Source organism: Oncorhynchus clarkii, chromosome 2 (genome assembly GCF_045791955.1).
Source record: "Oncorhynchus clarkii lewisi isolate Uvic-CL-2024 chromosome 2, UVic_Ocla_1.0, whole genome shotgun sequence".
Taxonomy (NCBI): Eukaryota; Metazoa; Chordata; class Actinopteri; order Salmoniformes; family Salmonidae; genus Oncorhynchus; species Oncorhynchus clarkii.
The window spans coordinates 93,347,190-93,369,335 of NC_092148.1; the positions used below are offsets into that span (position 1 = coordinate 93,347,190).

A 22,146-nucleotide genomic window follows, 5' to 3' on the forward strand; every position below is an offset into this window, starting at 1 on the left:
ACAGGGGGTACCGGTACAGAGTCAATGTGGAGGCTATATACAGGGTGTTACGGTACAGAGTCAATGTGGAGGCTATATACAGGGTATTACGGTACAGAGTCAATGTGGAGGCTATATACAGGGTGTTACGGTACAGAGTCAATGTGGAGGCTATATACAGGGTGTTACGGTACAGAGTCAATGTGGAGGCTATATACAGGGTATTACGGTACAGAGTCAATGTGGAGGCTATATACAGGGGGTACCGGTACAGAGTCAATGTGGAGGCTATATACAGGGTGTTACGGTACAGAGTCAATGTGGAGGCTATATACAGGGTATTACGGTACAGAGTCAGTGTGGAGGCTATATACAGGGTGTTACGGTACAGAGTCAATGTGGAGGCTATATACAGGGGGTACCGGTACAGAGTCAATGTGGAGGCTATATACAGGGTGTTACGGTACAGAGTCAATGTGGAGGCTATATACAGGGTATTACGGTACAGAGTCAATGTGGAGGCTATATACAGGGTGTTACGGTACAGAGTCAATGTGGAGGCTATATACAGGGTGTTACGGTACAGAGTCAATGTGGAGGCTATATACAGGGTATTACGGTACAGAGTCAATGTGGAGGCTATATACAGGGTGTTACGGTACAGAGTCAATGTGGAGGCTATATACAGGGTGTTACGGTACAGAGTCAATGTGGAGGCTATATACAGGAGGTACCGGTACAGAGTCAATGTGGAGGCTATATACAGGGTTTTACGGTACAGAGTCAATGTGGAGGCTATATACAGGGTATTACGGTACAGAGTCAATGTGGAGGCTATATACAGGGTGTTACGGTACAGAGTCAATGTGGAGGCTATATACAGGGTGTTACGGTACAGAGTCAATGTGGAGGCTATATACAGGGTGTTACGGTACAGAGTCAATGTGGAGGCTATATACAGGGTGTTACGGTACAGAGTCAATGTGGAGGCTATATACAGGGTGTTACGGTACAGAGTCAATGTGGAGGTTATATACAGGGTGTTACGGTACAGAGTCAATGTGGAGGTTATATACAGGGGGTACCGGTACAGAGTCAATGTGGAGGCTATATACAGGGGGTACCGGTACAGAGTCAATGTGGAGGTTATATACAGGGGGTACTGGTACAGAGTCAATGTGGAGGCTATATACAGGGGGTACCGGTACAGAGTCAATGTGGAGGCTATATACAGGGTGTTACGGTACAGAGTCAATGTGGAGGCTATATACAGGGTATTACGGTACAGAGTCAATGTGGAGGCTATATACAGGGTGTTACGGTACAGAGTCAATGTGGAGGCTATATACAGGAGGTACCGGTACAGAGTCAATGTGGAGGCTATATACAGGGTGTTACGGTACAGAGTCAATGTGGAGGCTATATACAGGGTATTACGGTACAGAGTCAATGTGGAGGCTATATACAGGGTGTTACGGTACAGAGTCAATGTGGAGGCTATATACAGGGTGTTACGGTACAGAGTCAATGTGGAGGCTATATACAGGGTGTTACGGTACAGAGTCAATGTGGAGGCTATATACAGGGTGTTACGGTACAGAGTCAATGTGGAGGCTATATACAGGGTGTTACGGTACAGAGTCAATGTGGAGGTTATATACAGGGTGTTACGGTACAGAGTCAATGTGGAGGTTATATACAGGGGGTACCGGTACAGAGTCAATGTGGAGGCTATATACAGGGGGTACCGGTACAGAGTCAATGTGGAGGTTATATACAGGGGGTACTGGTACAGAGTCAATGTGGAGGCTATATACAGGGGGTACCGGTACAGAGTCAATGTGGAGGCTATATACAGGGTGTTACGGTACAGAGTCAATGTGGAGGCTATATACAGGGGGTACTGGTACAGAGTCAATGTGGAGGTTATATACAGGGGATACCGGTACAGAGTCAATGTGGAGGCTATATACAGGGGGTACCGGTACAGAGTCAATGTGGAGGTTATATACAGGGTGTTACGGTAAAGAGTCAATGTGGAGGCTATATACAGGGTGTTACGGTACAGAGTCAATGTGGAGGCTATATACAGGGTGTTACGGTACAGAGTCAATGTGGAGGCTATATACAGGATGTTACGGTACAGAGTCAATGTGGAGGTTATATACAGGGTGTTACGGTAAAGAGTCAAAGTGGAGGCTATATACAGGGTGTTACGGTACAGAGTCAATGTGGAGGCTATATACAGGGGTACCGGTACAGAGTCAATGTGGAGGCTATATACAGGGGGTACCGGTACAGAGTCAATGTGGAGGCTATATACAGGGGGCACCGGAACTGAGTCAGTGTGGAGGCAATATACAGGGGTTACCGGTACAGAGTCAGTGTGGAGGCTATATACAGGGTGTTACGGTACAGAGTCAATGTGGAGGTTATATACAGGGGGCACCGGAACTGAGTCAGTGTGGAGGCTATATACAGGGTGTACCGGTACAGAGTCGCTGTGGAGGCTATATACAGGGTGTACCGGTACAGAGTCGTTGTGGAGGCTATATACAGGGGGTACCGGTACAGAGTCAATGTGGAGGCTATATACAGGGGGTACCGGTACAGAGTCAATGTGGAGGTTATATACAGGGGGTACCGGTACAGAGTCAATGTGGAGGCTATATACAGGGTATTACGGTACAGAGTCAATGTGGAGGCTATATACAGGGGTACCGGTACAGAGTCAACGTGGAGGCTATATACAGGGGGTACCGGTACAGAGTCAATGTGGAGGTTATATACAGGGGGAACCGGTACAGAGTCAATGTGGAGGCTATATACAGGGGGTACCGGTACAGAGTCAATGTGGAGGTTATATACAGGGGGAACCGGTACAGAGTCAATGTGGAGGCTATATACAGGGGGCACCGGTACCGAGTCAGTGTGCTGGGGGTACAGGCTAGTTGTGGTAATCTGTACATGTAGGTGGGGGTGAACTGACTATGCATAGATAATAAACAACGAGTAGCAGCAGTGTACAAAAGGGGGGGGGTCAATGGGAATATTCTGAATTCAAAATATTGTGGAAGAATAAGAATGAACCAAGTTCTCTCACAACATGTTCCTTACCTTCAGAAGGAGCTGTTTCTCTGTGCTTTCTGCCTGTGTTGTGTTCTTGGCCTGGTCCAGTTCATCATGCATATCAGACAGCTGCTGCTGGAGGACCTTCCTCTCTGTACGGCCACGTTCTCTCTCTGCCTTCACCTTGACTAGCCTGAGGAACATACACCTTTGGTCTTGAGAAAAAGGCCACTAGGCTGAAACATGAACTGAAATATACAGACCACCTCACATTCTGACCTGCACTAGTAACACAAGCCTGAGAAACCAGAGAGCACCAGACCAGAAAAATCAGAAATTGTTCTTCAAGAGGCCATTTCACAATTCACAACGACAGGTTCAGAGATCCTCTCAAAATCTCCACATAAGGTGTAAAAGGTCTTGCCGGGGGTCCAGGATTGGGCCTTACTCGTCTATGACAACTTCAAGCTCCGCCTCCATCCCAGCCAGCCTATCCCGTAGCGTGGAGAGTTCCTCCCGTCTCCTGTCCAGTTCCTCCTGAACAGTCTTCACGTCCGTCTGAGCCCTCTCACATGCCTCCGCCAGGGCTCTACCATTCTACAGGACACACCGAGTCCCCAATGTTATCATTTAGCCATGAAGGATTTACACAGTATGATGTGAATTACACGTTTTACATCGGTTATGTTCATTAGCCACCAAACAGAAGAAAAATGGTTCTGAACAGAAACACTCACTCATAAGAATCACGTATTTTGGTTAAATACACCATTGTTCGTGACTTTCCCTAATGAAAACGACCCCGGGGGAACTACTTTACCTTGGTCTTGTGCTCCAACTGTGTCTTCAGCTTTGACACCTCTCTCTCCAGTTCTGCTCCTTCCTGCTGTAGCGCCTTGGTCTCAGCAGCACAATCCTGCAAGGTTGGGACGGACACACACACACACACACACACACACACACATTAGAAACCCTTCAGGTTCACATACACATTGTTAAAGACATAGGATACTTTAACAATGTGTATGTTTCAGGGTGGACAGAGCCAACCATCTTGAGACAAGTCATCCCAAACGAGCCTCACCCTGATCTCCTCCTCCACGTTCTCTGCAGTCTTCCACTTCAGTTGGTTGATTCTGTCAAACACCAGGGTCACCTTCTTCTGAGTGGTGGAGGATAAATCAGTGGTCCTGGGGGAATAACAACAACCAATCACACGGAGTTCCCCGGCATACCACAGTCATATAACTACCATACAACATACCAGTCATATAACTACCATACAACATACCAGTCATATAACTACCATACAACATACCAGTCATATAACTGCCATACAACATACCAGTCATATAACTGCCATACAGAACAACATAACAGTCATATAACTACCATACAACATACCAGACATATAACTACAGAACAACATACCAGTCATATAACTACCATACAGAACAACATACCAGTCATAGAACTACCATACAACATACCAGTCATATAGATACTGTGTGTAAGATAATTGAGGCTATAATTGATTTTGCTTGTGCTACACACACAGTACCTAACAGAGCCTCAATTTCCAGGCTTCCTCATATTCTTTCAGGACCAGATCTGTCTGATGTTCATCTTCTAACGTTTCAGCGTGGTATATCAAATTGTTTTTTGGGGGGGTTGTGTGTCTTCAAAGTATTCAACATTTCTGCCAGTTTTGTATTACTGGTGAGGAGATGAAAGTGATATTCTACTGTTGGCACTGTGGAAATGTGTTCATCATACTCGGCATTCCTGAACTGGTGTGTGTGTGTGTGTGTGTGTGTGTGTGTGTGTGTGTGTGTGTGTGTGTGTGTGTGTGTGTGTGTGTGTGTGTGTGTGTGTGTGTGTGTGTGTGTGTGTGTGTGTGTGTGTGTGTGTGTGTGTGTGTGTGTGTGTGCTGTAACAGCAATCATTTACCAGAATGTAACAGATCTCGTTCACATTCTCTCCGTTATATCATTACAGGCAAAATATATGAAATGTGTAATAGTCACTTGGGATCAGAATAGATGTCATTCAAATGTGAACTGAAATTTGAAATGTTCCTAAACGGAATGGGATCAGAATTGACGCCGACCCTCAGTCTCGCTGGCATCTTGCCAGAGGTTCTGTCACAGCTCAAGATTAAACGAGTAGAGAATCATGAAACGAATCGTGGTTGAGATATTCCACGTGTAAATTTACCCATCGTTGAGGTAAGTGAACAGTATCTGTTTAGTGGCGTCTTCATGTGGTCGTTGTGGTTCAGTGGAGAGCTGCTGCAGACCCCTCTGACCTTTCAAAAGATCTGGAGTGATGACCTGGTAACACAACATCAAGGTGAAGACACAGATGGGCAGTGTTTCATGTTACATTTATTTTAAAAAACAAATATTCCAGTAACTTGAAGAGTATTTTATTATCTGTATTTCTCTGAACTACAGTAGAATATATTATGTAACAAACTAAATACTCAGAGCTGAAATTAGTATTTTCAATATACTATAATATATTATAATTATTATATAATAATAATTATTATTCTTATTCTATTATAATTATTATATAATATTACTAATAATAATAATTGTATATTATATATTATATATTATTATATTATATAATTATATGAAATTAGTATTTTCAATATACTGTAATATATTATAATTATTATAATACTATAATATATATATATTTTTCTATAAAAAAAATATGTTTTTAATAGCAGGTCACAGTTTTGTTGCCTCCTATTACCCCAAATCTGCTGCGTTGATAGCAGACGTCTGATAGCACTATGGGGTATTAAGAAGGTCTGCTAAATTACCAAAAATGTAAAAATGAACACTTGCAAAGCACACTGGGCATTATTCCAATTAACTCCACCACCAAAACAAGGCCAAATTGGATTACAATACAACATTGTTTAGGGGCGGAGCTCATTCGAATAATAACTAGTGAGGTTTTGCAAGGGTTCATTTTTACGTTTACATTTTGGTTGAGGGTTTAATTTAAAAAGGGGAAAAAACAGAACCCTGCAGACACTAAGCCCTCCATGGAATGAGTTTGACACCCCTCTTGTAAAACCACACATTTCACTACACCTATCCGGTATTTGTAACAACATATATAGTTTCTACTATAATATACACCTACTACTGTAGTACTATAATATACACCTAAATACTTTAATAATACTATAATATACACCTACTACTGTAGTAGTACTATAATATACACATACTACTGTAGTAGTACTACACACCTACTACTGTAGTAGTACTATAATATACACCTACTACTGTAGTAGTACTATGATATACACCTACTACTGTAGTACTATAATATACACCTAAATACTTTAATAATACTATAATATACACCTACTACTGTAGTAGTACTATAATATACACCTACTACTGTAGTACTATAATATACACCTAAATACTTTAATAATACTATAATATACACCTACTACTGTAGTAGTACTATAATATACACATACTACTGTAGTAGTACTATGATATACACATACTATTGTAGTAGTACTATACACATACTACTGTAGTAGTACTATACACCTACTACTGTAGTAGTACTACAATATACACCTACTACTGTAGTAGTACAATGATATACACATACTATTGTAGTAGTACTATACACATACTACTGTAGCACTAATATATAATGTGCAAAATGCGCAACTTCACTTTTATGCTGATGATTGTTATTTATTGTTGTGCCTCGTCTCTCACAAAAGCTTTCTCTCTTCGTTCGCAGGACTTTTTCCCCTGCCAACTGTTCCAAATGTCCGAACTGAATTTGGTAAAAGGGCTTTTATGCCCTCTGCGCCATCGTCTTGGAACGCCTTACAAAATACTTTTAAAGTGGAAGAACTTGTCCCGATCGGTGTTTTTAAATCACTGATGAAGTATTTTGAGGCTGAAACCAGTCAATGTTTTAAATTTGCTGTTTTAGGAGTTTGTTTATACTCTTGTGAATTCTATTTTTTTTACTAGATGACTTGTAGTTTTTCCATGTTGTCTGTCTATGATGACTTGGTGCTGCCTATCTTGGCCAGGACGCTCTTGAAAAAGAGATTTCAAATCTCAAATGAGCCCTTCCTGGTTAAATAAAGGTTCAATCAAAATAAATAAACTATATATACACTATTAAAACCAATTTACCTGAGTTTCTCTCTTTGACTCCTCCTCTGTGTGGTTGAGAGATCTGGATCTGCTCAGGGAGGTCTTCTCCACTCCACTGTACCGTACCTTCCCCGCTTTAGGTGACACAACGCTAGGCCCCTCCTCCTTCTCCCACTGGAGCTTATTAAACACCAGAGTGGAGGGTCCGTTGGCCCCTCTCCCCTTAGGTGACCCGGGAGCGCTGGTGACTCCCCCTGGAGTCTCTCCCCTGGTCCCTCTGACGGCCGAGGCAGGGCTGGAGGGGTCCAATGGGTATGAGTGACACTGTCGCCTGCTGTCCACGCTGCGTGACCTCCTCCGGTCTTCTGGGGCTATCCTCCCTCTCCTAGGCCCAGCTCGGCCCATCTGCTGGGGGCTGTCGAACTGGTTGATAAGGCTACCTATGGAGGGGATGGGTTCTGTGTCCACTGCGTTTGGGGACCTACTGGGGACGTTGGTAACCTCGCTTGGGGGACTTAGTAAGGTGGTAAAAGAATGGTGTTGGGGACCTGGGGCTGAGACAGGGCCCGGACCTTGGGTCTGGGTGGGAGCTGGGACAGGGCCCAGTCCTTGGGTCTGGGTGGGAGCTGGGACAGGGGCAGGGCCTGGGCCTTGGGTCTGGGCGGGAGCTGGGACAGGGCCCAGGCCTTGGATCTGGGTGGGAGCTGGGACAGGGCCCAGGCCTTGGGTCTGGGTGGGAGCTGGGACAGGGGCAAGGCCCGGGCCTTGGGTCTGGGCGGGAGCTGGGACAGGGGCAGGGCCCGGGCCTTGTGTCTGGGTGGGAGCTCTCTCTATACCCTCAGCAGGCAGAGGGATCCTGGCTGGTCCGGGTCTAGACCCTGCTCCCTGGGTCAGGGCAGCTCCTGCTCCACTCTGGAGACCTCTGGTGAGATGTCCCGGCCTAGGTACAGAGGTTGTCTGAGTGGGGGGAACAGAGAGTCTTCGGCTGGAGGAGAGGCGGGGGCTGAGGGGGCTGAGGCTGTTCCAGTCTGGGTTGTAGGGTTTCAGCAGCTCTGGGTGTCTCTGGAAGTTCAACCCAATATTAGATGTTGGCATGGTCCTCTGTAACTGCTGTAAGTGTGAATCCTGGAAGTCGAACACGGACACGGTGGAGGCCAGCATCCTCTGTGATTCCCTACCCTCCCTAACCTCAGTCAGAGAACCTCCACGAGCATGGTTGGGAATACTGCGCTCCATATTCGGACTTCCTAACAGAGATCGTTCCATATAGGGACTTCCTAACGGAGATCGTTCCATATAGGCACTTCCTAACGGAGATCGTTCCATATAGGGACTTCCTACTGGAGATCGCTCCATATAGGGACTTCCTAACGGAGATCGCTCCATATAGGGACTTCCTAACGGAGATCGCTCCATATAGGGACTTCCTAGTGGAGATTGCCTATCATTCACCATGGAGGTGTAATCAGACTGGCTGTGGGCGTTGACAGACTCTTCCTGGTGGTCCCAGTTTCTACTGTAGCTCTCCAGGCCACCAGACGGCAGAGCTGCTCTACTATCCCCGTTGTTCAATACAACGTAAGGATGACCCTCAATCCCCTGGACTTGTATCCTCACCCCGAACGTGCTGCTGCTGTCGCCCTGAGGACGAGGACCGCCTCTGGGACCAGGTCCAGGCTGTTGCATGTTGTAGCCCTGCTGTATTCTACTGAAGTCTGGAGACGAGCCACTCGCTCCGTTTCTGTGAGACTCCATTTATGGGAGTCAACGTAGAGACAACGTTGAGACAACGTTGTGTGTTGGCTGGGTTCACACCAGTCCTGAATGAACAAGCGGACTTTCCCTCAGAACTGAAGAGATTCACAGCTGTAAAAGAAGCAAATAAAAAACACTTTGGTCGGATGATATGGGGCGGCAGGGTAGCCTAGTGGTTAGAGTGGAGGGGCGGCAGGTAGCCTAGGGGTTAGAGCGTTGGACTAGTAACCGGAAGGTTGCAAGTTCAAATCCCCGAGCTGATAAGATCTGTCGTTCTGCCCCTGAACTGGCAGTTAACCCACTGTTCCTAGGCCGTCATTGAAAATAAGAATTTGTTCTTAACTAACTTGCCTAGTTAAATCAATAAAACATTTGTTGGTTCGTCTCCTCTTAGGCTCCAATAACCACCCCCTGTCTTTACAACAGTTTACCCCATGGAAAAATACATCACTTTCTATGTAATCAGGCGACTGTTTACAAAACAGAGAAGAAGTCATGCGGCCCAACTAGCAACAATGACATCACAACTCCAACAGCTGCAGCAAGCCACAGACAGACAGACAGAGAGAGCGACACCACCATCAACAGCACATTGAAATAGAAAAACAGTTTATTCAGTGTGTGCGAACAGTGTAACTATTGTTTACAGGACACAAAGTGCTGCATGACGACTGCCACGGTCCGTGGTCGTTCCAACCAGGTTGTCATCATATACACAGTTTTCATCTACAGTTGATGATGTGATGAGATGGCACTTGAGGGAAAATCAGTTGTGGACGGAAACAAAGACACACATTTGTTTGTTTTAGAACAATGTGTATTGTTGTTGAAATAATCAACATGTAAAAGCTCAGCATTGAAATATACAGCAAGTAACTTTGTTACCGTATTCCAGTAGTTCCATCTCTTTGGTAGTGTTTTACAGCAGGTAAAACTGTTACCGTATTCCAGTAGTTCCATCTCTTTGGTAGTGTTTTACAGCAGGTAAAACTGTTACCGTATTCCAGTAGCTCCATCTCTTTGGTAGTGTTTTACAGCAAGTAACTTTGTTACCGTATTCCAGTAGTTCCATCTCTTTGGTAGTGTTTTACAGCAAGTAACTTTGTTACCGTATTCCAGTAGTTCCATCTCTTTGGTAGTGTTTTACAGCAAGTAACTTTGTTACCGTATTCCAGTAGTTCCATCTCTTTGGTTGTGTTTTACAGCAAGTAACTTTGTTACCGTATTCATGTAGTTCCATCTCTTTGGTAGTGTTTTACAGCAAGTAAAACTGTTACCGTATTCCAGTAGTTTAAACTCTTTGGTAGTGTTTTATAGCAAGTTAAACTGTTACCGTATTCCAGTAGTTTAAACTCTTTGGTTGTTTTTACAGCAAGTAAAACTGTTACCGTATTCCAGTAGTTTAAACTCTTTGGTAGTGTTTTCACATACTGTATACTGCGGCCCATTTTCTAAACTCCAAACTGGTAAGACGTGTAACGCAGCCAGTCTTACATTCAAAAACCTTTTCACCACGCAAACATGGCCTTAAAAATAAACGTTTAATGTGAAATATAATGAGTACATTGGTTTAAATCACAAAAACAAAATGATATCCTCTCTTTAGTTATTTTAACTATCAGCAAAAACTTTTAAGGTAGATTTTTTTACAATTTGCCCTTTGAATGTAGGGTTAGGGTTAGGGTTAGGGTTATACTGTAATTACAGTATATTACACATTAGGCAATACACTTGCACTACCCATTAAAATTGACTGAACATGAAATATTCAAAAAGGTATGATCATTGAAGACATATTTCACAATGTATTTAAATTAAAGAAATTAAAGAAACCTAAATGTTTAGCAGGCACTCGTTTGCGTCAAGCCTGTCTGGAGCATTTGGCCACAGGTTCTCATCCACATCACTGTAAATATACTCATTGTTCATGCAACTGAGGAATACACCTTTTTTTTTTTTGGCATGGCGAATCCAAGCCTGACATAGGTCTCAATTGAAATCATTGCATGTCTCCTCTATGACCTGAAGTACTGAGGTACATTCGTTGGGATGGCAATCATTCATCTTTGACCTGCATTATATTATAGTATTGTAGTTGGTCTTGTGTGGCTCAGTTCCTAAGAACATGGCACAAGTAGTTGTGTGTTCGATTCTCACTGGGGTCGCATACCAAAATGTGTGGACTGTTGTCACTTTGAATAAAAGTGTCTGCAACGTAAATTACGGTATTACCCACGAGTAGGTTTACCAAACGTTTAAGTGATCATCAATTAAGAGCACTCGGATTAGGTCATAGTAAAATGTCTCTAAATAACAAAAGAGAAGAGGATCATATCAAAAGTAACGTGAGCTTTGCATTGTGAAAGGCGAGTACTTTATATGAATATGTATGAAAGGCGAGTGCTTAATATGAACATGTATTGCGATGTGAAGCATGTACAGTATTTCTAGATAAAACACTGATAACATTTGATGGAAAAAGTGCTTGGTTTTTAAAACAAATTCCTTTGTGATCATCTATTTTGAGTTTTGCACAAAAGAGCTATGAAAATGTACTACGTGCTTCTGAAAATGGCACCAAAGCGATAAAAAAACTCTACTTGTTACAGTATAAAATAGGTGTACACTTCTTTAAATGAAAATAAATAGGACCAATAACAAAATACTCTCTCCTTCATAAGCACTTTATCTGACTCTATGTGTACGATTGTAATTAAAGACAAAGGATAGATGCATGAGTATTCCTCTATGCAATTTTACCAGCGGATAATGAAACGCCACCTTTACTAGCGGATCAATCGATGTTCTTGAACGATAAGATAGCCAACCAGGCAATGCCAAAAACCAGAATCACATCATAAAGCACTTAACTGTTCAATTGGTTCAAGTAACAGCTAGCTAGACAGTTCAGAAAAGTGTTCCTGTGAGCAAACCCGTTTGATGGACTTACCTAAATTGGCGTAGTTCTTCTGTTAGTAGTGCAACACGCGCTGGCTGAAGTGACAGTCTCTTGTGGGAGTTACTGTATGGGAAGTCCGGATTCTCCCTCCCCACTCCACACAGTCTCTTGTGGGAGTTACTGTATGGGAAGTCCGGATTCTCCCTCCCCACTCCACACAGTCTCTTGTGGGAGTTACTGCATGGGAAGTCCGGATTCTCCCTCCCCATTCCACACAGTCTCTATTTTGAAAGTATCCCTACGCGTTCCCTCCATCGGATCTGTCCCGCTATTCAACAAATTGCAGGTGGTACAATTAAAAGGTTTTGATATAATAATTTATTTCAGAAATTCTGACATTGATAAAGATGTAGTATATTTAATTCAACTGCTCATTATATTAGGTACTTTTCATATTCACAAATGCAAATGGTCTAAATCAAAAACCGAACTTTTTTTCTTTTTTTCTGGCGATGTTAATAGTTTGTATGTACGCTTGTTTTTGCATGTTTGTTGATATTTGTTAATAAAAAATAAAAAAATAAAAAATATTCAGCAAATTGCGCAGGTGTTCATCCTCCTCCTCTTCATCATCATCATTAACACCTCGAATAATACATACTATATGTCTTGTCTGATACTGTTTAAAGGGAGAAATAAGAAATACTTCTGATATCTAAAAAACAAACATTTATTTCATTATATGAGCAGAACTTCTGTACACATTACTGTTAATATAATGGTTAACATTTACTGAAGATGACATACAACATAACTGTAAATAACTGGAAGGTTATTTACAAAGACATCCCCCATTCTGGAGCTCTCCCCATATACAGAGTCCAGAGTCCAGAGTCCAGAGTCCAGAGTCCGGAAGCCCAAAGAGAGAGTGGGCAATCGGACTAAGGAAGGTGGGTACCAGGCTGAAAAGTACCACCGGCACCTGGTAACCCAAAGGCCCAAAGAGAGAGTGGGCAACCCAGAGTCCGGTAGCCCAAAGAGAGAGTGGGCAATCGGACTAAGGAAGCTGGAAATCTCCCCAATATACAGAAAATCAGGGATTGCTTAATTAAAGATAAATATTTACACTGTCCTCTGAAGAAACACATACTTAGTTTAAAATTAAAGATCTGTAATTCAGATATTTACTTATTAGTAATTGTAGAAAATATAAACAATAAAAAGCTATTAAAAAGTAATCAATATTATGAATAAAAACTCTGAACAATTAAGTATTTTTCCATTTGTAGCCTAAACAAAAAGCACAAAAAAAATCTGACTTGGCCAAGCGCACACATGAGTGTACAGCTAAACTTGTACCACCCTAAGAGGTCGAATACTGACATAGGAGAATATAATAAAAATATTAATTAAACATTGAATTATTATTACCCCCCAAAAAAAAGAGTTACCTTTTTTCTTCTTCACTGTACAACGAATAGAAAACACATACAAAACACTTGCTGGTTAAAATGCATTTGTCAGTAACAAGTTATACGTTTAGGCACAGGTCAAATTCCAACAGGAGCTTCAGGAAATGTCCCTATCGTGACTATTGAGCTGCTGTGACACTTTTTCTGTCCCTTGGTCTCATAGCTTAGCTTACTTACTTTACAGTCTCGTAGCTTACTTTACAGAGAAACAATTGAATGTCCTTGGATGGTCTTGGATGGTCTTGGATGGTCTTGGATGGACTTGGATGGTCTTGGATGGTCTTGGATGGACTTGGATGGTCTTGGATGGTCTTGGATGGACTTGGATGGTCTTGGATGGTCTTGGATGGCCTTCGATGGTCTTGGATGGTCTTGGATGGTCTTGGATGGTCTTGGATGGACTTGGATGGACTTGGATGGGCTTGGATGGTCTTGGATGGTCTTGGATGGACTTGGATGGTCTTGGATGGTCTTGGATGGCCTTGGATGGTCTTGGATGGTCTTGGATGGTCTTGGATGGACTTGGATGGTCTTGGATGGTCTTGGATGGCCTTCGATGGTCTTGGATGGTCTTGGATGGTCTTGGATGGCCTTCAATGGTCTTGGATGGTCTTGGATGGTCTTGGATGGCCTTTGATGGTCTTGGATGGTCTTGGATGGTCTTGGATGGCCTTCGATGGTCTTGGATGGTCTTGGATGTCCTTGGATAGTCTTGGATGGATGGTCTTGGATGGTCTTTAACCGTCTCAGGATGATCCTCCTCCACACTTCATAAGTAGAAAGAAAGAATAGATTATTTAACTTGGATTGACAGCAGATCAACACATGATACCAAAGAAGAAGAAGAAGTCCTGAGAGATGTTAGCACCACAGATGCCTGAGCCATGGAGAAAACAGAGCAGGTGCACCCTCACCATTAAAATAAGGGGGTGGCAAACTTGTGTTTTTGCATCTCTTTTTTTTGGTACCAGAAAATTATTATAATCCATTAGGTCATTTGTCAATTTTTTTTATTTTTTTTTATAGTCTGTATTAAAAATAGATATATCTGACCATTTTATAAAATATATAATAATTACCATCTGAGCATGCTTGTCCATTACAGCGCAGAAAATCGCATGTCTCTAGCCAAAACCATTAAAAAAAATAGGCAAAGACCCAGATTACCAGAGCTTGATCTTATTCTTTCTGGTTTCAGAGCAGCAATTTATCAAATCAAATCAAATTGTATCGGTCACATACACATATTTAGCAGATGTTATTTCGGGTGTAGTGAAATGCTTGTAGAGGTACAGTACCAGCCAAGCTGTCATCAAGGCAAAGGGTGGCTACTTTGAAGAATCTAAAATCTGGAATTTGTATTTATTTGTATTTTTAATTTAACACTTTGTTTTTTAGGTTACTACATTATTCCATGTGTTATTTTATAGTTTTGATGTCTTCACTATTATTTTACAATGTAGAAAATAGTTGTTGTTTTTTAAAGAAGAAACCCTTGAATGACTTTTGACTTGCACTGATGACAATTGAACAAATATATGGAGGTATATAAATGCCAAAACCTCAAATGCAAAGCTGATAACGGCAAATAAATAATACCTTTGCAATTTATTTGACAATTTATGTACGCAAATGCAAAACTCCAGTGTGTACTTTCAAGTTCAAGTATCCATACTGTCTGTCATGTTGAAAATGCAAAAGGAAAGTACATTTGAGAGTTATTTTTCAATGCCCTACAAGATTAACACGGCCATAAGTCTTCTTCACCTACCAGAAGCAAATCCTTATTGGGTAAAGCAATAGCAATCATCACATTTTTAAAATTGTATTTAATTTGGCAACGAAAACAAGAGTTTCTATTTGACAAATGCAGGTAGGTCCCTCCTAGTTTAATTCTGCTTTGCTTCCGTTTGGTTCTGTGTGGTTCCTGGTGAATACACCTTTGGCCACAATTAAAACAATCCCATTTGAATATTAATTTTCACTCAGACCTGTCAATCAATCACTGTGCGTGGGATTGTCATGGGAGGGGGTGGAATGTTTGTGAGCCACAGAGTTGGTAGGGTTTCAGACCTGTCAATCAATCACTGTGGGTGGGATTGTCAGGGGAGAGGGAGGAATGTTGGTGAGCCACAGAGTTGGTAGGGTTTCAGACCTGTCAATCAATCACTGTGGGTGGGAATGTCAGGGGAGGGGGAGGAATGTTTGTAAGTCACAGAGTTGGTAGGGTTTCAGACCTGTCAATCAATCACTGTGGGTGGGATTCTCAGGGGAGGGGGAGGAATGTTTGTAAGTCACAGAGTTGGTAGGGTTTCAGACCTGTCAATCAATCACTGTGGGTGGGATTCTCAGGGGAGGGGGAGGAATGTTTGTAAGTCACAGAGTTGGTAGGGTTTCAGACCTGTCAATCAATCACTGTGGGCGGGATTCTCAGGGGAGAGGGAGGAATGTTTGTAAGTCACAGAGTTGGTAGGGTTTCAGACCTGTCAATCATTCACTGTGGGTGGGACTTTTAGGGAAGATTAGTAATCTAGTTTGAAAACCATCTTTTAATGCTATTTATTGTAGCAAAACCCTGAGAAAAATTGTTGTGTTCTGTCAAGTAAACATGGATTCTCCTTGTTGAGAAACAATATAGAATTGCTGGAAAATGGTTAAAAAAAGAAATAATCTAAAATCTAAAATGCCCCAGATTGTGCACCCCCACTTATATACAAAGTCAGGTGCCCATTCCCATACCTGTCAAATGTTTATAGATGTCCCATGGGGTTAGATGCATCTAGTCCAGGATGTAGTGATGCCTGGTGTTGCTGCAGGCCCTGGGCATCTGTTAACCCAGCTGACATCTTCTCCTGCTCCCTCCTCCTCAGACAGGCTGCCTTGGGGTTCAGGTTACGCTCTAGAGGTAGCAGATCACACGGACATCAACGTTAGGACTGCCCCATAGACCAGACAATGAACCAGGACATCAACATTAGGAATATCCCATAGGTGGCAGGTAGCCTAGTGGTTAGAGCGTTGGACTAGTAACCAAAAGGTTGCAAGATCTAATCCCAGAGCTGACAAGGTACAAATCTGTCGTTCTGCCCCTGAACAGGCAGTTAACCCACTGTTCCTGGGCCGTCATTGAAAATAACTTAACTGACTTCCCTAGTTAAATAAAGACAGGGAACCAGGATCAGACGTGGTATGACTGTTCCATAGACCAGGCAGGGAACCAGGATCAGACGTGGTATGACTGTTCCATAGACCAGGCAGGGAAGATATTATCTCATGTGACATGTGTGTATATTTATACTTGTGGATTCTGTCACGTTCACATATTAACACTTGTTCTCTCTCTCTTTCTCTCCTTTAATGTCTCTCTCTCTCTCTCCTTTAATGTCTCGTTCTCTCTCTCTCCTTTAATGTCTCTCTCTCTCTCTCTCTTTCTCTCCTTTAATGTCTCGTTCTCTCTCTCTTTCTCTCATTTAATGTCTCTCTCTCTCTCTCCTTTAATGTCTCTCTCTCTCTCTCTCTTTCTCTCCTTTAATGTCTCGTTCTCTCTCTCTCTTTCTCTCCTTTAATGTCTCTCTCTCTCTCTCTTTCTCTCCTTTAATGTCTCGTTCTCTCTCTCATTTAATCTCTCGTTCTCTCTCTCATTTAATGTCTCGTTCTCTCTCTCTTTCTCTCATTTAATCTCTCGTTCTCTCTCTCATTTAATGTCTCGTTCTCTCTCTTTCTCTCATTTAATGTCTCGTTCTCTCTCTCTTTCTCTCATTTAATGTCTCGTTCTCTCTCTCTCTTTCCCTCATTTAATCTCTCGTTCTCTCTCTCTTTCTCTCCTTTAATGTCTCGTTCTCTCTCTCATTTAATCTCTCGTTCTCTCTCTTTCTCTCATTTAATCTCTCGTTCTCTCTCTCTTTCTCTCCTTTAATGTCTCGTTCTCTCTCTCATTTAATCTCTCGTTCTCTCTCTTTCTCTCATTTAATCTCTCGTTCTCTCTCTTTCTCTCATTTAATCTCTCGTTCTCTCTCTCTTTCTCTCCTTTAATGTCTCGCTCACTCTCGTTCTCTCTCTCATTTAATCTCTCGTTCTCTCTCTTTCTCTCCTTTAATGTCTCGTTCTCTCTCTCTTTCTCTCATTTAATGTCTCGCTCTCTCTCTCTTTCTCTCATCTAATGTCTCGTTCTCTCTCTCTTTCATGCTTTCTCCCCAACTCTCTCTATCTCTCTCGCGCACTCACCCCTCTCTCTGTCTGTCTCACACACTAATGGAGGAGAGAGGGAAGAGGTCGTGCCCACGCCATCCCGTAGAAAGAGAGGAGGATACGTAGCTTCATGTTCCACTGAAATACTTATTCATTCAGACTTTATATACAGGGCAATCAGAAAGTATTCAGACCCCTTTACATTTTTTCACATTTGTTACGTTACTGCTTTATTCTAAAAATGGATTAAATACAAAAAAATGTCCACATCAAGCTACACACAATACCCCAAAGCGACAAAGTGAAAACAGATTTGTGGTCATTTTTGCAAATTTATAAAAAAAATAAAAAACAGAAATACCTTATTTACATAAGTATTCAGACCCTTTGCTATGAGACATTAAATTGAGCTCAGGTGCATCCTATTACCATTGACCATCCTTGAGATGTTTCTACAACTTCATTGGAGTCCACCTGTGGTAAATTCAATTGATTGGATATGATTTGGAAAGGCACACACCTGTCTATAGAAGGTCCCACAGTTGACAGTGCATGTCAGAGCAAAAACTAAGCCATGAGGTCGTTGGAATTGTCTCTAGAGCTCAGAGACAGGATTGTGGCGAGGGACAGATCTGGGGAAGGGTACCAAAACATTTATGCAGCATTGAAGGTCTCCAAGAACCTCCATCATTCTTAAATGGAAGAAGTTTGGAACCACCAAGACTCTTCCTAGAGCTGGCTGCCTGGCCAAACTGAGCAATCAGGGGAGAAGGGCCTTGGTCAGGGAGGTGACCAATAACCGGATGGTCACTCTGACAGAGCTCCAGAGTTCCTCTGCAGAGATAGGAGAACCTTCCAGAAGGACAGCCATCTCTGCAGCACTCCACCAATCAGGCCTTATTGGTAGAGTGACCAAACAAAGCCACTCCTCAGTAAACTAAACATCACAGCCCGTTTGGAGTTTGCCAAAAGGCACCTAAAGGATTCTCAATCCGTGAAAAACAAGATTATCTGGTCTGATGAAACCAAGATGGAACTCTTTGGCCTGAATGTCAAGCTTCACGTCTGGAGGAAATCTGGCACCATCCCTACGGTGAAGCATGATGGTGGCAGCATCATGCTGTGGGGATGTTTTTCAGTGGCAGGGACTGGGAGACTAGTTAGAATCGAGGGAAAGATGAATGGAGCAAAGTACAGAGAGATCCTTTATGAAAACCTGCTCCAGAGCGCTCAGGACCTCAGACTGGGGCGAAGGTTCACCTTCCAACAGGACATCGACCCTAAACACACATCCAAGACAACGCATGAGTGGCTTCGGGACCAGTCTATGAATGTCCTTGAGTGGCCCAGCCAGAGCCCGGACTTTATCCCGATAGAACATCTCTGGAGAGACCTGAAAATAGCTGTACAGCAACGCTCTCCATCCAACCTGACAGAGCTTGAGAGGATCTGCAGAGAAGAACGTGGAGAAACTCCCCAAATACAGGTGTGCCAAGCTTGTAGCGTCAAACCCAAGATGACTCGACGCTGTAATCGCTGACAAAGGTGCTTCAACAAAGTACTGAATAAAGGGTATGAATACTTGTATAAATGTGATATTTCTGTTTTTTATTTTTTATACATTTGCAAAAAAATCTAAAAACCTGTTTTTGCTTTGCTATTAAGGGGTATTGTGTGTAGATTCATGAGAGGGAGGAAACTATTTAATCAATTTTAGAATAAGGCTGTAACGTAATAAAATGTGGAAAAAGTCAAGGAGCACGTTATATATATATATTTTAAACTAAGAACAAATTCTTATTTACAATGATGGCCTAACGGGGAACAGTGGGTTAAACTGCCTTGTTCAGGGGCAGATTTTTACCTTGTCAGCTAGGGGATTCGATCAAGCCATCTTGCGGTTACTGGCCTAACACTCTAACCACTAGGCTACCTATATATATATACAGTGCCTTGCGAAAGTATTCGGCCCCCTTGAACTTTGCGACCTTTTGCCACATTTCAGGCTTCAAACATAAAGATATAAAACTGTATTTTTTTGTGAAGAATCAACAACAAGTGGGACACAATCATGAAGTGGAACGACATTTATTGGATATTTCAAACTTTTTTAACAAATCAAAAACTGAAAAATTGGGCGTGCAAAATCGTATTAGAAGATAAGGTACGAGGTCAGGATGACCTTCTCCCCCAATGTGTTTTTGAAAAGTAGGCGAGGAGAGAGGATGTGAGGAATCGAGGAAAGATTCATTGAGAAATAGCCATAATCTGTTTGGGATGGCAGGGGATGTTCGGGATGGCAGGAGTACTGACCTCTGACTTGTTGTTCTAGACTAAGTATTACAGCCACGGCCTGGTGAAGAACCAGCAGCTTGGTCTGCGGCTTCTCGCTCTTCAGGTGCAGCTGGGTCACGTGACCCAGCTCCTTGAATGCTTCGTTGATGTCACGGACCCTCAGGCGCTCGCGGGCGTTGTTGGCCATCCGCCGCTCTCGTTCCCGCTCAGCCTTCTGCTCCGGGCTCAGGTTGTCCTCATCTTCATGGATGCTGCTGTAAAACGGGAGAGAGAAAGCAAGAGGTTTCAGGATTGGTACATGGCGCCCTCTGGTTGGCATTTAAATGTTTTTTTTTTTTTTTTAAGTCGAATCTCTCAATAGATATCCAGATAAAAATCTAGTTGAATCTTTGAGCCATTACCAGCTTTTTATCAACGCAACAGACAGATAGGCATCTACCCAGCCAGCGGGCTTAAATGGCTGAAATGACGTCATTACCAACCCCTGCTGTGTAGAGAGAGACTACTCTGCTCTAGGGCCTAGTTTCCCAGAGCCTTCGCAGCATTAAGGTCATCGTTAGAACCATCTGACGATGTATCTTTAGTAGCCGAGCTGTTTCCCAAAACCATTGTTACTAAAGTTGCACTTGAAATCATTCGTTATTTAGCGACTGTATCAGAACACTCGTAGAACAGCTGTTGTTAGATGCTTTTTGGTTTTGTTTTGCTCTTCCACATCACTTTATACACAGAAGGTCCCTGCTAAACACAGAATCAAGAGTGACCACTGAAAACTCCAGAATTAAGTTGCCTAATAATAATAATAATAATAATAATAGTAAATAACGATAATGATCACGATAACGATAACGATAATGATAATAATGATAATGATAATAATAATGATGATAATAACAATGATGATAATAACAACGGTAATAACGACAATGACAAAGACAACGATAATGATAATAACGACAATGACAATGACAACGACAATGATATTAATGATGATGATAATGATGATAATGATAATGATAATAACAATAATAATGATAATGATAATAATGATAATAATGATAATGATAATAATAATTGTCTAATTGACTTATAGCCTACAAAGTTGCCAATGTCTTTTCAATTGTTACACAAAAAAAGAAACTGTAAAATGCTTCTAATGAAAACCTGAGATGACTGAAGATGAATAGATTATAGGCTACGTAGAATTCAAATAGTTTGATTTCAGTTCATGTGACAAAACAATTCCACAAATTAATTAACAAGACACACCTGTTGATTGAAATACATTCCAGGTGACTACCTCATGAAGCTGGTTGAGAGAATGCCTAGCTTGTGCAAAGCTGTCATCAAGGCAAAGGGTGGCAACTTTGAAGAATCTTAAATATAAAATCTATTTTGATTTGTTTAACACTGTTTTGGTTACTGCATGATTCCATATGTGTTATTTCATAGTTTTGATGTCTTCACTATTATTCTACAATGTAGAAAATAGTAAAAAAAATAAAGAAAAACCCTTGAATAAAGTAGGTGTGTCCAAACTGTTGACTGGTAGCGTATGTGTTAAAAAAAACAGCACAAACAGAACTGGAGAGAAAGCTGATCTGGGACCAGGCTAGAGTTAGATTTAGATAGAGAGAGAGAGAGAGAGAGAGAGAGAGAGAGAGAGAGAGAGAGAGATCATATAGCTGATCTGAGACTAGTCTAGAGGCAGAAAGAGAGCATAGATAGCTGATCTGGGAGCAGTCTAGAGGCAGAGAGAGAGTGCATATAGCTGATCTGTGACCAGTCTAGAGGCAGAGAGAGAGAGAGAGAGCATATAGCTGATCTGGGACCAGTCTAGAGGCAGAGAGAGAGAGAGAGAGAGAGCATATAGCTGATGTTGCTGTCTTCACCTGGTCATGCTGTCTCCTTGTGTCTTGTGGGACTCGCTCTCCTCATCGGAGCGCTGGCTGTGGCTGTCAGAGCTGTGTCTGTGTCTGTGACCCTGGTTGTGATGGCTGTGATGTAGCTCATACTGCTCATCTCTCTCCAGACCCTCCAACTTCAGCTCCAAGCCACCTAGTCCTGCCGGGAAGGAGTGGCCATTTTGATTCTGTGAACGTCTCTGCAGTGCAGGGTGGGAGTTGTTGTTCAGATTGACAGTGTCTACCTGCAATACACACACACGTTAAGAGGGTTACATAAAGATGATGTACAAGTTCAGTATTTCATTTACAGAATCAACTATTAATAAATAAATTACACTTTAACCACATTTCTTGATGCGGCATAAATTTTCTAATTTTAACTTTTATTTAACTAGGCACGTCAGTTAAGAACAAATTATAAT

The 22,146-nt window shown here is 42.2% G+C and overlaps 2 protein-coding genes across 3 annotated transcripts in view; both read right to left on the reverse strand.

Annotated features, from left to right (window-relative positions):
* The window catches only part of LOC139383217 (cingulin-like protein 1), a 28,878-nt gene extending 16,900 nt beyond the window's left edge, over nucleotides 1-11,978 (reverse strand). For both annotated transcript variants that reach the window (XM_071127675.1, XM_071127676.1), the window contains exons 1-7: nucleotides 11,914-11,978; nucleotides 7,248-9,074; nucleotides 5,266-5,381; nucleotides 4,133-4,238; nucleotides 3,869-3,964; nucleotides 3,497-3,645; nucleotides 3,097-3,241 (exon numbers count right to left, since the gene is read on the reverse strand). In XM_071127675.1, coding sequence (XP_070983776.1) covers nucleotides 3,097-3,241; nucleotides 3,497-3,645; nucleotides 3,869-3,964; nucleotides 4,133-4,238; nucleotides 5,266-5,381; nucleotides 7,248-8,963 — 2,328 coding nt within the window. In that variant the 5' untranslated portion in view covers nucleotides 8,964-9,074; nucleotides 11,914-11,978. The remainder of the gene's footprint in view (nucleotides 1-3,096; nucleotides 3,242-3,496; nucleotides 3,646-3,868; nucleotides 3,965-4,132; nucleotides 4,239-5,265; nucleotides 5,382-7,247; nucleotides 9,075-11,913) is intronic.
* Nucleotides 11,979-13,743: 1,765 nt separating this feature from the next.
* LOC139376487 (transcription factor 12-like) overlaps nucleotides 13,744-22,146 on the reverse strand; it is a 29,848-nt gene continuing 21,445 nt past the window's right edge. Inside the window, exons 6-9 of the mRNA XM_071119127.1 lie at nucleotides 21,710-21,966; nucleotides 19,836-20,071; nucleotides 16,074-16,233; nucleotides 13,744-14,101 (exon numbers count right to left, since the gene is read on the reverse strand). Coding sequence (XP_070975228.1) covers nucleotides 16,085-16,233; nucleotides 19,836-20,071; nucleotides 21,710-21,966 — 642 coding nt within the window. The 3' untranslated portion in view covers nucleotides 13,744-14,101; nucleotides 16,074-16,084. The remainder of the gene's footprint in view (nucleotides 14,102-16,073; nucleotides 16,234-19,835; nucleotides 20,072-21,709; nucleotides 21,967-22,146) is intronic.